Below are 14,533 nucleotides of genomic sequence, written 5' to 3'. Positions count from 1 at the left end.
TTGTTTTCAACACCACAGCTCAGTCTACTGTCAGAGTTTGGAACTGACTCCCCAGCACATGATTTCTCATTTGGCAGATTTCGTCACATTTTATGACATGCTGTCAGAGCCAGCAGATATGTAGAAGCCAGAGTCCACCATTAAAACACAAGGAAGAAAGAGGAAAGCATGCATGCAGCACTACTGCTGGTTCTTATCCTGGATTTTAGTATGGCCAACAATGTTTAGTTTTTAGCTGGAAAATAATAATAATTCAAAGTAGGTTGTATGTTTGACATTCTCTCCCCTTTAAACATTTGAGAAATACTCTTATTGACTTTCTTGCTGAAAGTTAGATGAGAAGGTCGATTCCATTCTCAGTCCTGATGGTAAGCTTGGCATAAAGCAAGGATGTGGCTGGTAGTTCGATTTGTTACCGCTAGACAGAGCCAGGTTTGCTGTTTCCAGTATGTATGCTAAGCTAATCGGTTCCTGGCTGTAGTGTCATATTTACTAGAGAGACATTAAAACGGTTTTGAAAGCAAATAAGCATGAACATTGTGACTTTTCTGAAACTATACACCACAGGAAGGAATATGTGCCCAGATGCACACTAAACCTTAATTTAACTGTAGGAAAACGATTTCCTTATTTATTCCACCACTGGTCTTCACTGTTCCGCAACACAGTTGAACACAAAATGTTTAGAATTCACATGTTCTCAAAAGTTCACATGTCAACATGCTGAAGTTGAGTAAATATTTAACAAAGGTGGGAGAAATTGAGGAAATTCCCACCATGACTTCAGAAGGTGACTAATCATTCCACAGATTTTCCTGTTACAAGATATTCCGGTAAATACAAGTCAATGTTTGCATTCTTATTAAATGATTACATTTAACACAGTGACACTACGCTGTGGTAGTACAGTCTGAAGAGAAACCCCACTTTGTTTTTTCTCTTTATCTCCGTCTCTTCACTTCCTCACATCAGTTCTTTTCTAGGTCAGAAAAGTGAGTGTTTGAGTCCATGTACAAACCAACTGCACTAACACAAGATGTGCATGTTTTTTCAGGCAGATATTTGAAATGAATCTCACTGTAAAAACCAAGCTAGAAAAATAGAAAGATTTTATTTAATTACAATCTATAAAGAAAAACATGAATGTACACTATGGATGTGTATGAAAACTTCACACTTTAGAAAACGACACAGATTAAATTATTCAACATGATGGAGTAAAAATTATATGAGTAACAAAAACATGAGTTTCCGACCAAATCTATCAAAACCAGGCCTCCAGAGTATGAGTGAGACAGTGAATGGTGCATGTGTGCAGACCTGTGCATGTATGCCCACATTTGGTCTGTCACTTGAAGCGAATGATCTCCTGAGTGGCCAGTCTGATGAGCTGGTTAAAATCAAACTGGATGTACTTCCTCCAGTAGCGTCTGTCCCTGCCGTAGGTTTGAGCAGGATAACAAGGACTCCCTGAAACAGAGACTGGTTTTCACTTCCGGCATATGCAAGTCCTTCAATGAAGCACATATGTTGATCCACATCTGATAACTGGACTTGATGCCAGGCTCAGGTTCTTGAAATTTATACGGGATATAACAATAAACTGACCCCTGACAGAAAGAGAAGATCTTCTAATTCCTATTACAGATTAAATTGCAAACTGCAGTCAAGCTCACTGGAGCCACCGGAGTAACGTCACACCTGTTTTTATTTGTAGAAATTTGGACAATTCAGGCTAAGAGCAGAAGAGAGAACACTTTTGAAATAATAACACCTGCTTCAGATATCATTACTTCCAAACAGAGGAGAGCTGGAGCAGCTTGAACCAGGTCAAAGACAGCAGGTGAACTTTTGTGTATCATATGGAGCTAGAGAGGAATAAATAAACTGAGGTGGCTCAAAGATATTCCTAGTTTAAAGTTATAACATTGACTTCATATTGATGATGTATGGATTCAAATTGAGAAAATATGATTTTAAACATTGGTTAGGATTTTTAATATCCTACTATCTGAGGCCAGCCTCAGTAGGGTTGAACACTGTTGAGCTCACAATGTATTCACTGATCCTGCACCACCCTCTAGAGGTGAAGAGTCCTTTTGGTCATTTTCGCTGGATAACCTGCTGTTTGGCTTTGAAGCTGGGACACTGAATTGTTAAAGGGGACTTGTTTCATTAGAAATTTAAAATGACATGATTTACATGCTGTTTGCAACCTGTTCATTTTGAACAGTTTTGAGGTTTGGACTGTTGTTTGGACAAAACGAGCACTTGACAGTGAATAGTTCGGATTCTCACTATTTTCTACTTTTTTTTTTTTACAAACCAAACAATCAAATTAATGAAGGAAATAATCAGCAAATAATCAATGGAAATAATCATTAGTTGCAGTCCAACACAAAGCAAATCAAAATGAGCTCCACCTCAACCAAATGGAACATATAAAATCCTGCATTTGTATTAAAGCATGAGAAATAATGAGGGGGGACATTTATCTTCATGAAGTACTTTTACTTTTAATACTTTTAGCATATTTTTCTGATTATACTCACATACTTTCACTTAAGTGACATTTTCATTACAGGACTTTCCGTATAGTGGAGCATGCTAACAGTGTAGTAATAGTACTTTAAGTGAAGGACCTGAATACTTCCACCACCACTGTACATACTTGTATATTTTGTAAGAACATCATCAGATTTATGTGTATGTGTGCTCTCACCGATGCCGTGCAAGATTCTGGCAACAGCTCTCCCAGAGAATTTCTCATCGCTGCGGTTGCAGAGAAAACTTCTGATGTCCGCTCTGATCTGATTCTCCCAGTCTAACAACTACAAGCGCACAAAAACATACCAGTAAATGAATATATCAGACCATTCAAGACTGAACTCAGCTAAAACTCCCGGTGACCATCCTGTGTGTTTTACCTTATATTTGTCGAGCTCTTCAAGGTCCACTGGTGCGAGCGTGAGGCTTCGGTCTCGCCTCTTGTCGAAGTACTCAGAGAGAAGACTTTTCAGATGGAGGCTGCGACTCTCGTCTAAATCATCGACACAGGACGACGCGCTGTGGAACGCAACACTGCAACACACGATGCCAACACAGTTGCACGTGTAAGACAAAACCGAAACAGACAAAAACAGGCAAAAATAGTGAAATACACACCCCAACACACATACATACATTTTTTAAGCATTTTGCAGAACTCGCCATTGTCACTGCTAGCTTTTTAAAAGTTTCAAGTAATACCTATTGGCAAATGTGAATTCACATATAATGTCTAGCACTAATTCATTATGGATTAAGTTGGGTTTAAAAAAAGTCGATCACAAATTCAGATTTTAGTGCGATTTACTTCTGGATTTGTGGATGGGGTGAGTCGCAATCTGGAAACAACAGGCAAAATAATCCAATGAGCAATCAGAGGTTCTGAGGAAGGAGGGTAATGATCTATCTTTCAACAATTAAAAAAAAAAAAAAAAAAAAAAAAAAAAACATTTAAAGGCTTTGAAAGACACATTTGACGGGTTTATGACTGAGTGGATAAAAAGAAAAGATTAAGCAGGTAACAAAACTACTGCATCTGTGTGTACCTTTTGAAGGCCTTGAAGCAGGCGGTCAGCTGGTAGAGCTGCGTTCGCTCTTGGTTCTGCACTCGATTATGGAGGAACTGACAAACTCGGTCCATCTCCTCATCACTGAGGTCGCCATAGGAACGGAAGTAGAAGGACATGGATGAGAATTCAACGTGGACACCGCTACGTCCGCCAGCTGAAACACAAATGTTTAAGGTTAATTGTTGAGAGTCTTCATTCATCATTGTTTACTTAGTTCACTCTCTTGTGCTAATGTTTGTTTATATTGTAAAGTTTGAGAGTTTGAGTAAGACTCCACGAGGGCCACTAGTTTCTTTTTCATGCTGCGTGTTTTGGTTTTGTGTCTGTGTGGATGCTTGCTTGAGGTTTTTTTGAATTCCACAAACCAGATCTACCTCAGAGGGATGAAAAGATGATTGAAGCAACATTGAGGGGAAAAAAAGAGAAAGAAAACAGCCAAAGAAAAAGGAAAGCAGAAACAGTGTTCAACACTCTGACAAACCCAAACCCACATTTAACACACAGATTTTCTTGTGCATTGATGAGCTGAGTGCCAGCACCTGGTACCAGTCTCACAGGTTCCTTTTAATTGTTAGCTTCTTTACCATTCAGGTCACACTCCCTGACGAAGGCTCCCAGCCGAAACGCGTTGGAGTATTTTTAACTTCTTCAGCCATGTAATTTAATAAAGGCTTTTTAATACTTTTTCTAAAATCAAGATGAGTGCCTTGGTATTTTTTCCTTTTGTTTCCCATGGACACAGCCCTTAACCAAAGAGCACCATCGTAAAAAAGTAAAAGAAATAAAGAAAAAAGAAAACAAGAAAAACAGTTCCAGGCAGCACTCCCTGTCTTTTGGCTTTTTTAACACACAGATTTATCGGCATATGTCAGTAAAAGAGTCAGGGCTGCTCCAAGCTGGGTTGAAGGACTATCATTAGTGCATACACATACCTCTACCAGTGCTCCACTGCAGCTGTCTGAGTCCTCTCTTCACAAGAGGAAGCTGCCACCCCATAGTGTCCGCAACCTCCACAACATCAAACTCCATTTGATCACACTTCTCCACTTGCTCGCCTGCCATCCGCCTTCTGGCTAGCACCACAGCAACTGGAGGGCAACTGTGGAAAAAACAAAGAAAATGAGAGAAATCTGATCTGATCTGACAGGATGTTCACGATCATGTAGCTTTTGCAGAGCCCGGTATTAGAGGATCCTACAGAATGACAGACATAACGTACATTTTAGTGATTTTCTGGAGCTGTCTTGGTCCATCATAGCAGCTGACTTTGCAGACAGACAGTGTGGAGTGGAGAAGTTCAACAAAGCGCTGGGGGTGTAGCTCAAGGTAGCAGAGCAGCGTTTCCACACCTGACATACGCAAAGAAAAGAAAGAAAGAAAGAAGAAAGAGCTGCAGAATTTTTAACAGTTTTGGTTGTTTCGGTTGAAGTTTTGTCTTCTGTTGTTTCTTCTATTACAGTTTTTACTGGAGCATCATAGCCACCAAATTTTACTTTAATCTGAATGAACTTTAAAGCTAAACACGCCATGTTCTCACTTCATGAGATTTGGCCCATTTTTTGGCTATTTCCTTTTATATACTCTACAGGTGTCTGCTGTGTGTAGCTGCCCTCTCACTGACAAATCCATCCATCAATAGACATTCATATGTTGATTTATTGATTCATGTACATGCCCTTGTGTGCGTTTCTGCTTACCTTCCTCTGTGATGTCCAGAGCCTCCACAGTTTGTTGGATGGGAATTGCTCTCTCATGCGTGTGACACACTCGCTGTCTGGGCCAATCACTGCCCTCCTCTTCCTGGTCGCTCAGCCAATCACCGGCCCCCTTCACCTCCACATCCTCAAGCTTCTTTAAACAATCAGCTTTATCCTGTTCAACTGTCTGTTCCTCTTTCCTCTGCGTCTCCTCTGCTTCCTCTCCATTTACTTGAAGGGGTCGCTCCACCGCATCAGGATGTGACGTCTCCTTGCAAGTGAAAATACGGTCGCATCAGGAAACTCATTCTATCCAAAATTTTGGTTTCCTATACAGATAACTTGTGTCCTCGCTAAAATAAACTAAAACCATGCATTGTTTAAAACGTCAGTCTTTCAGTGTTCTTATTTGCATCAGTGTTAACTGAGTAAAGAAAAATAAAGTTATAAAAGACCAATTTTACTTACCTGTGCAGGTATGTCTGCAGGCACTATGTCCTGCTGAGTGCAAGGGTTCAGGCTGCTCTCCTGATCACACACATCCATCATTTCCAGCAGCTCCGAGTCTTCAATTTCCTTCTAACATACACAGCTTTCACTTTTAGTTTTAGTACAACAGCCTCTCTTTTGTTGAAACAATATTTAAACCACACACACGCTTACCTTTTCAAGTTCCAGTTGTTTCTGGTGTATCTGTTTACATTTGCACGGAGGGAAAACTTTTTGCACCAGTTTCTTTACTGTGTAGTAATCCACCGTGTCTGCATATATATGACGACGGAGCTCATGGAGGTCCCCACCCTACATACACAAAAATGTATTTATACTTCAAATATGCTGTAAAGGTGACAGCACCAAGAAGAGATGATCAGAGAGCCACACAGGAAGACACCAACAGGCAGTCAAGAATACTGGTGTGAACAAGGGCGGATGTGATTGTTTTACCTTGCATTGTTCACTTAAACTGCGAAATAACTAAATCCAGTATTCTAGACAGCCCAGAAATACAAAATAAATGGAGCCTTACCTCAGGGTCCAGAAAGAGGTGACAGTGTGCTGGTTCTCCATCTCTTCCAGCCCTCCCAATCTCCTGAACGTAGCTCTCAAAGCTCTGGAAAAACAGTTACCAGTTAGCGAATGCTGATAAAGATGACACTTGGCACCTTGTTTTACATAGGCCTTTGGGTTTAGTTGTGATTTCAATCTGATTACAAAGATCTTTTGTTTTGGTAAAAATCAGACCACTACCCACCTTGGGCATGTTGTAGTGGATAATACCACGGACGTCAGACTTGTCGAGGCCCATGCCAAACGCCACAGTGGCCACCACGATTCTGAGCTCCCCACACATGAAATTGTTCTGGACACGCCGACGCTCAGATGCCGACAAGCCAGCGTGGTACGACTCTGCCTGCCATTTCAGAGGTTTACGGATCTTCTTCCTTGCTAAATGTAGAAACACGAGGTTGCAAGAAAACAGTAAACAGAGACACTGATGCAACGAGAGAGAAGTTAAAAACATAAAAAATCGTAAATGTTCTAGTTTTAAATCTGGCATGTCTGATATAGTCATTTTAAATTAACATGTTTCTCTCTCTCTCCACTTTGGTGAAAAATCGATCAAAAATATGATATAATCCATCCTTACCCAGCTCTTTCTTTCTCTGTGATGCAGGGTTATTTTGTGTCTGACTGCTGCTGTTGGTTTGTTTGTTTTCCTTGACCAGCACCCCCTGCAGGCAGGTCCTGAGCAGCGCCGCCACACGAACGGTCTCCTCTCTTCTGGTGCAGTAGACAATGATGGAGTCCAGACAACCAAAACGATCGCCTTTCAACAAGGACACTAAAGCCTAAAAATGAAGATAGACAGAGAGGGGAAAAGTAAAATAACTGCAGATGTTTCAAGACAGACACATACACACAACTACACATTTGGAGAAAACTGCTGTAAATCTTACAGCCCATTATTCCACTATTGAAGTCTGAAAAATACTTTTCTCCACTGACAACGAACATTTAGACTCAGAATAATTACAACTTTGCCTCATGTAGGCCAGAAAAAAAGAGAAACATGTTACTGATCACACCTGATCCTTTTCTCTATCCATGGACACCGACAGATGGAGGTTAGGAGGCACCGCTGCAGATCGGACTGCGATGCCTTCTTGATCAGTGATGTCCAGATGGTGCGCGATGTCCAAAGCAGTGGACAGTGTGGCTGTAGCCGTGAGTCCCAGCAAGCACTGCACACCCAAACGTTCCCTTAGTACCTACAAACACACGTACGTCACATACTTTTCTGACATGTTTTCTGATTAAGATGGATGGAACCTGCACACACACAATCATTAACCCACCTTACAGAGTCTTAGGTAACAGGGTCTAAAGTTGTGTGACCACTCTGAGACACAGTGAGCTTCATCTATACAGGCGAAGGCCACAGGAGGAAGCTCCTGAGCGGAGGGCAGACACCCTGCACCTGAACCACCTCCACCAACCAGAGCCTCTGGTGAGAGAAGCAACACACACACCTGGCCTGACTTCACCTGGAGAAAGAGAGTAAAGGGATCACACACTATTGGTCGAAAATAGAGCCAAACACATGATGGTTTTAGTTCAAGTTTCAAGAGTTGTCTTTGGTTTAAACTGCATTACTGTGCTATCAAAATGTATCTATACAGTTTGCAGAAAAAATTGAATTAGGTTACTAGGTTTTTTTTACATTAAACCTATACACAAATGTCGGGCGAGGAGTTGTTAAAAGTGTGAGATTAAGTCAGCGGATTTGAAATTTGATATTATTTTTTTGCTCTTTGAGACATGCAGCTAGATGTTGCAGCCTAAAAACTACAACTTAATCATTTCATCCAACTTGAGAGTGTTGCTGCTTTTTACTGTCAAAACTCTGTTTGTTACCTTTTCTATCGCAGCTTCTCTCTGTTTCATCGTCATGTTGGAGTGGATGCAGGCTGCCTTCAGATTGGCTGGCAGACCAGACAGCTACACACACACACACGCACGCACAAAGAAACAAACAAACAAACAAACAAACAAATTCACAACAAATTTAACTGAATCACTAATACAATTGCTCTGCACCCTTCAATTTGGATTGGCAAAATGTTGGCTGCTTCATATGTGTAGTCTTTTTGTTTGTGTGTGTGAGAGGGAGGGTTATTACCTGGTCATCCATTAGTGAGACTAGAGGTGAAATGACCAAAGTGATGCATCGTGATCGCTGTGCATAAAGGTAGGCTGGGAGCTGATAGCATAACGATTTACCCATCCCTGTTGACAGCACTACGAGGGTGGAGAGACCTAAAGAAAAGGTGAGAGACGATCAGGCAAACATGAGTGCAGAGTTTATAGTTGTATAGATGTGTGTATGTGTGGTGTGTGTTCTTCTATGTGTGTACTGTACATACCTGACAGGATCCTCATGATGGCTTCTTCTTGTCCTGGTCTAAATGACTGATAGCCAAGGTCTCTCAGAGCTGTGTACACCTCAGCAGGTGTCGCTAAACAGACACACATTCCCATTAACAAAACAAACATCTGAACAAAGGTACCTGTCTATTTTTTTACCCTGTATTTAATTATACAGGGTTTTCAACAAAAGGAACATTTAAGTGTTTACCCCGGACTTTCCTATCGTCTTTGAGATCATAAAGTGGTTCCATTGGTGGTGGAGGAGCGGGACGCTCATAGTCAGGACGAATCACATTGAGCAACACTTCGTCTTTACGGTCACTGTCCACCTCCTTTTCTTGGTATGGCTGCTCCTCATTGTTACCGGGAAATGCTACTGGAACACACAAACGCATCGAAATTTAAACATACATGACAAACAGACACAAAACTACCTGTGATACTGCAGCAAGTTCTGTCAATCATTGTGGTCTGATTTGTGAAGTTGTATTAATTACTGCGGAAAGAATTAAGAAGTACAACTAATGAACACAAGTGTGATTTCTGATGGTAAAAGTGAATCCTCTGTGTGCTCCTTCTCTAAATCTCCATTGTACCTTTTAGCTGTAACATTAAAAGACAAATTGTAGGCATACTCAGTGGCTGAGGTCGCAGTGTCCCTGTCGCCCGAGCAACTTCCTCCAGGGTGGGCAGCTCAAACGGCTCCTCTTCAACAGGCGGGTCCTCAGGAACAGGAGGGGGAGGGGCTGCAAAGCAGGGTTCAGAGGTATTTGTTATCCGTCATTACAAACAAGTCAGAGGCGATATGTGCAAACACGCAAATTAAACATTTGTTTCATTAGTGAATGTGCATCATTGTGGATTACCTGCTCCTTTGCAGTCGATGGCCCAGTGTCCGGTCCCTCCACACTTGTAGCAGGTGTCACCCTGGCGACTGAGCCCCCCTCTGAATCCTCCCCTCCTTCCTCGGCCAAAATAGCCACCACCTCCACCAAAACGTTCACCTTTCAGCTGGAACTTCTGCATGTACAACTAAAGACACACATAGTACTGGTGAGCAGACAGCTTTATCTTATCTTATGTTTTGATTATGAGACAACTTCTCTAAACACTTGGGATCAGTCCCACACATCAGCGCAGCACTCACGAACACACACATATACACAAAACTTACCTGTTTGCGTAAACCAACACCTCTGAGTGCATATCCTTTGACATGAGATTTCTTCTTCAGATTTATCTTCACAAAGTTACCCTCTGCGCCTTTCATGCTCCTGTACAAATAAAGAATTGTTTTATGTGCAGAATACAAGTAGACACATTTTATAGTCCAGGGACATGTATGAGCTTACTGTACCTGGCTCTGACTGGCTGAGTGTGATACATTCTCTTGGTTCCAAATTCCTCCTCGATTTCTCCTAACAAGTTCTCTCGAGGAACCTTGACAAGAATAATGTTATACTGAAATAATTTGCACAAAAAATAACACACAGTATGCTGTGATGAATATAAAGTGACTTGCCTTTTTTGGCACCTTTGTTTCTTTCTTGTCTTCTGGCTCTTCATCTTCATCTCCCTTCTTCTTGGCTCTCCTTTTCTTCCCACCTTCTTGAGCTGAACTGGGGTTTTCATCAGAGCGCTCCTCTTTCTTTTTGGCATTCCTACGCCTCTTCTTCTCTCCTCCCTCCTCTGTCATTTCTCCCCCCATGTTCTCTCCTTCTCTCTGCCTTTTCCTCCCCCTCTTCTTTGCACCTTTGGATTTGTGACTAGTTTCATTGTCGTCCTCTGGCGCTGGAGGTGGTGTCAGTCCTCTTTCTATCTCCTCATCTCCCTTCTTGTTTGCTATTTTTTCCCCTCCTCCTCCTCTGCTTTTTCCAGTGTGTTGCAGAGCAGGTTTCAGTGCACTATCACTAACTATTTTGTCACTAGTGATGCTCTCAAACCCTTCATCTCTTCCCAAGTCTATTGCCTCTCTTCTTGCTCCCACTGTATCTATCTCTTCTTTCCCAACTCTTTCATCTCCTTGTATTTTACCTTCCATTTCTCTCCTTATCTTCTCCAGATCTATCTCCTGGTTGCCTGCTCCGGGCTTCACCTCAGCCCCCATCTCTCCAAACACCTGACATCTCTCTAGCCATTTCCTGTCAACAAAACACAGTCTGCTGGCAGGAGATGGCCTTCCTCCGGTGCCTCTACCTCCCATTCCTCCTCTGAAACCTTCAAGAACCTGTGGGCTTCCTCTCAGGCCAATCAAAGTTCCAACACCTACAGAACTAACACCCTTATATTGAGTTCCTAAAGTTTCATCATTTTCTATTTTGTCTTCTGAAGTTTCTATGCTTTCATTTAACTTTCCCGTGGCTCCCATATCTCGACCTGAAGTTTCAACACTACTTGTAGAAGATAATGACGACAACAGAGCACAAGATCTGGCTGGAGAAGGAGCTAGATTGGAGGCAATTGGATTTTGTGATGTCTTAATTTTGCTAGTGTTACTCTTACTACTAATAACACTACTACTGCAACTGCTGGCAGCACTTGCAGGGTCTTCGCAAGACTCTCTGACACATTCAAAGGGTTCAAATTGTTCTTCAGGCTCCACTGGTTTGAGTGTTGATGCAGCTAAGGACCCCAGGGAAGTCTTAAATCTCCTGTAAACAAGAACAAAATTGCAGATAATGCTCACATTTTGAGGGCCATTACCGATCATTCTGTTCAAACAAAAGTTTTTAAATATCTATCTGTCTTAGAAAACTTAAGATGGCAGCAGCACAACTATTGGCAGTTTAAAAAGCATGAAAAGCAGAGTACAAAGCTGAGCTGCCATTTTGCTAAGGTTTCCATTATTTCATCACTGGGGTGGCTGTTTAAAATGTAATAAGTGCACATTGTACAAATGAAAATGTCACTACAAAGCAAATTAAAACAGTATTGAGTATTGAAAATGGTTGCTAAAATCTTTGTCTGTGTAGTGTATTGCAAATACTATGTCAAGTACAGCTGATTAATCAATCAACAGATTAAATGTTTCAGTCATTTATGAGGCAAAATACCAAAAATTCTCTTATGTCAGTTGTCTAATGTGAGTATTTTCTGCTTTTCTCTGTTCTGTATCATTGTAAACTGGATGTCTTTGGGTTTTGGGAAACAAGATGTTTGAGGTGTCACCTTGGACTCTAGAAAATATATTTTATGACAGCTAATAGACTTAACAATTAATCAAGGAAAAAATAGAAGATTAATTGATAATGACAAAACAATTGTTAGTGGTAACCCCAAGTGCAATGCAATATTCTGCAAAATCTGGTTAAACGTCGATCGGTAAATAATACACTGACAATATATACAACTAATATTACTATAAAACAGTTTCTTTCATGCCATTACCTTGGTGAGAAAAGGCTGGACTGGGGTTCAGTGGAAGTGTTCCTGGCAGTGGCAGCTATGGGGTTGTTTGCCTGTCTAGTTTGTCCATCACTCAAAGAGTTTAGGGGCACCCGACCATGAAGGACCGATTTCTTCAGTGAGACAGGTCTCTCCTGGAACAAAAAAAAGAAAAAGCTCAGCATTAGTACTAAAACCAGAGAAATTATTGTTATTGTAACCAGTTTGCCACTTTATCTTAGAACAACAAGGAAGCCCAAGTCTTTAAGTCTACTCTCTTACCACAATGTGGTGTGTGTCAGTCCAAGTGTGCCTCACCTTACTGAGTGTAGCCAGGTTGTTTTTAAGCTTTAGGCCATAGTACTGGGCAGAAGCCTTCAGACTGTCTCTGTCCTGGGGTGTCAGTCTGGGAGAGGATGCAGGAAATGTACTGCGGTTCAGATGGGCACCCCAGCAGTCTGATTCCTACATAGATCAACAGGCAGAGAAAAACACAGGGAACAAATGGGAGAGAGTGGTAGAGAATGACAGAGAGATTAATATTGGGGTGTCATTCAGCACAAAGTTAGCCATCGACCTTGTTTATGCTTGCACATAACTGTATTAATACACACTATTATATGTAAAGAGACACCTTCTGGGCTGTGTTGACCTCAGCTGTAGATCTGGACTGTTCAGCATGTCCGCCTGCAGCATCACCACTGCCGTTTTCTTTGGCTTGCTTCAAACTTCTATATTCTTTGTACAGGCCTGGAATAAAGACACACAATGTGATATGTTTCTGGCTCTAAACAGAGTATTTCATTCAGAGATAGGCGATATATAACTACTTCTGTTCATCTGCATTGCAAGTTACGGATTGTACTCACTCCTGGTCTCGTCTGGAGCCTGATCAATGTCCTCCTGGAAATTAAACAGCATTATAATATGCAGCTATTAGGAGAAAATGGGAACAAACTGACAGTATTCTTTGTTGCAGTAATTGGACATGGACAATCAGACCTATAATGAAACCACAACAATAAAAAAAAAACCTACGACATGCATACATCGTGTTACTGTAAATCAAAGCAATACGGTGTCGTTGTTTTGCTGCCTGCTAACTCTCGGCTAACATGTAACTTCACGTTAGCGTTCAAATTAATGATACCTTGTTTGGTTTCTTCTGGTGCTGTTTGACAAACCCCTGCTCCCATCGTTTTAGCAGAAGCTTCACCTCGTTGTAGCGATCCATATTAACCCTAACTACAGGGTACACACTCCTTACCTGACAGATTTAAACAACGTTATTTAACTTTAAATTAACTGCGTACATAATGTAGAGCATAACATCTGCCAGGTGAAAGCTAACGTAACAGCAACACGATAGCTTACGTTAGCTAGCTAATGTTATAAACGTAACGTTATTGTTGGCATTTTTCAGCGATAACAATGGTTTTGACTGGCCGTGAACTACTTCTTCCTGCTTCTTCTATTCTAATAAAAGTTACAGCAACTTAAGTGGACCAAAAACTTACACGTGTAGTGCGTAACTATCTTATTAGAAAACTGCACTAAAGGGCTTTCTTCCGCTGTGTGTATTTGTGTGTCTGTTTACGATTTTCCCGCGCCGGAAAAATGACAGCTAGTGTTGCCAGGTTCCTTCCTGTATCCCCCAGTCTCACAAAACATAGCTTTCTGTTTTTACACGGACTCAGTTTATGGGGTGAAAAGTTTTATGAACGATGAGAACATAAAGATGATAGATACAGAAACAATAGTCTGTGCAATAGTTGTGAATGTATCGAATTTCTAATGTATTCATTTAAGGATTACAAGATAGCTGAGTCTCTCAGGCACTACTTCCTGCAGGCTCCACACAGATTCCGCCCGGTTTTAAAGGGACAGTAACGGCAAAAAAAGCCCCAAACTTAGCTCTCTGCTCACGTTTTCCACAGTTTGAATATGATGGAACAGCTGTGGGCTGTATGAATAGAGTTATAACATCTGGCAGGACATCAGGTCTCTAACTAGTCACCATGTCGTCCCTGCATTAATGCCATGTTATTTCAAAGATATACGTGCAGGGGTGGAAAATAACTTTAACAAGTACTTTACTTATACTTCACTTTAGTATCATTTATACCAAAGATACATTTTCTACCTTCTACCCGCTTCTCAGATGGTTTCATCTTATAATTGTTCAATGTTGTTAAAAAATTGCTCAAGGCTCAAAAAGGTAAAAGTGTATAATAATTCAGAGAAAACAGCAAAAGTTGGATCAAAGTCCTAAAAACACAATATGAATTTGTGAAGCAGAACTTCACAAATCTTTAAATCAGTGACAGGGGACATTTTATTGCAGAAAGAGAACTTACTTACAACTTACTTGATGCTTAAAGTACATTTTGCTGGTGATATTTTTGT

General features: G+C 41.1%; 1 protein-coding gene across 1 annotated transcript; it reads right to left on the bottom strand.

Annotated features, from left to right (window-relative positions):
* Positions 1-1,180: 1,180 nt before the first annotated feature.
* Positions 1,181-13,713, bottom strand: recql4 (RecQ helicase-like 4). Its single transcript, XM_041955531.1, has 28 exons — positions 13,278-13,713; positions 12,997-13,030; positions 12,762-12,877; positions 12,446-12,592; positions 12,131-12,282; positions 10,266-11,394; positions 10,101-10,183; positions 9,918-10,017; positions 9,610-9,775; positions 9,379-9,489; positions 8,952-9,119; positions 8,740-8,832; positions 8,496-8,632; positions 8,231-8,314; positions 7,672-7,860; positions 7,402-7,584; positions 6,963-7,164; positions 6,567-6,760; positions 6,342-6,425; positions 5,978-6,115; positions 5,783-5,893; positions 5,315-5,585; positions 4,837-4,966; positions 4,550-4,716; positions 3,594-3,771; positions 2,928-3,081; positions 2,723-2,831; positions 1,181-1,470 (listed from the first exon to the last, which is right to left on the bottom strand). The coding sequence occupies exons 1-28, from the start codon at positions 13,359-13,361 to the stop codon at positions 1,349-1,351; spliced, it is 4,836 nt and encodes a 1,611-aa protein (XP_041811465.1). The 5' UTR covers positions 13,362-13,713; the 3' UTR covers positions 1,181-1,348.
* Positions 13,714-14,533: the final 820 nt, after the last annotated feature.

This window comes from Chelmon rostratus, chromosome 16 (assembly GCF_017976325.1).
Source record: "Chelmon rostratus isolate fCheRos1 chromosome 16, fCheRos1.pri, whole genome shotgun sequence".
Taxonomy (NCBI): domain Eukaryota; kingdom Metazoa; phylum Chordata; class Actinopteri; order Chaetodontiformes; family Chaetodontidae; genus Chelmon; species Chelmon rostratus.
The sequence above is the reverse complement of the archived record's forward strand: the minus strand, read 5'-3'. Positions and strand labels throughout refer to the sequence as shown.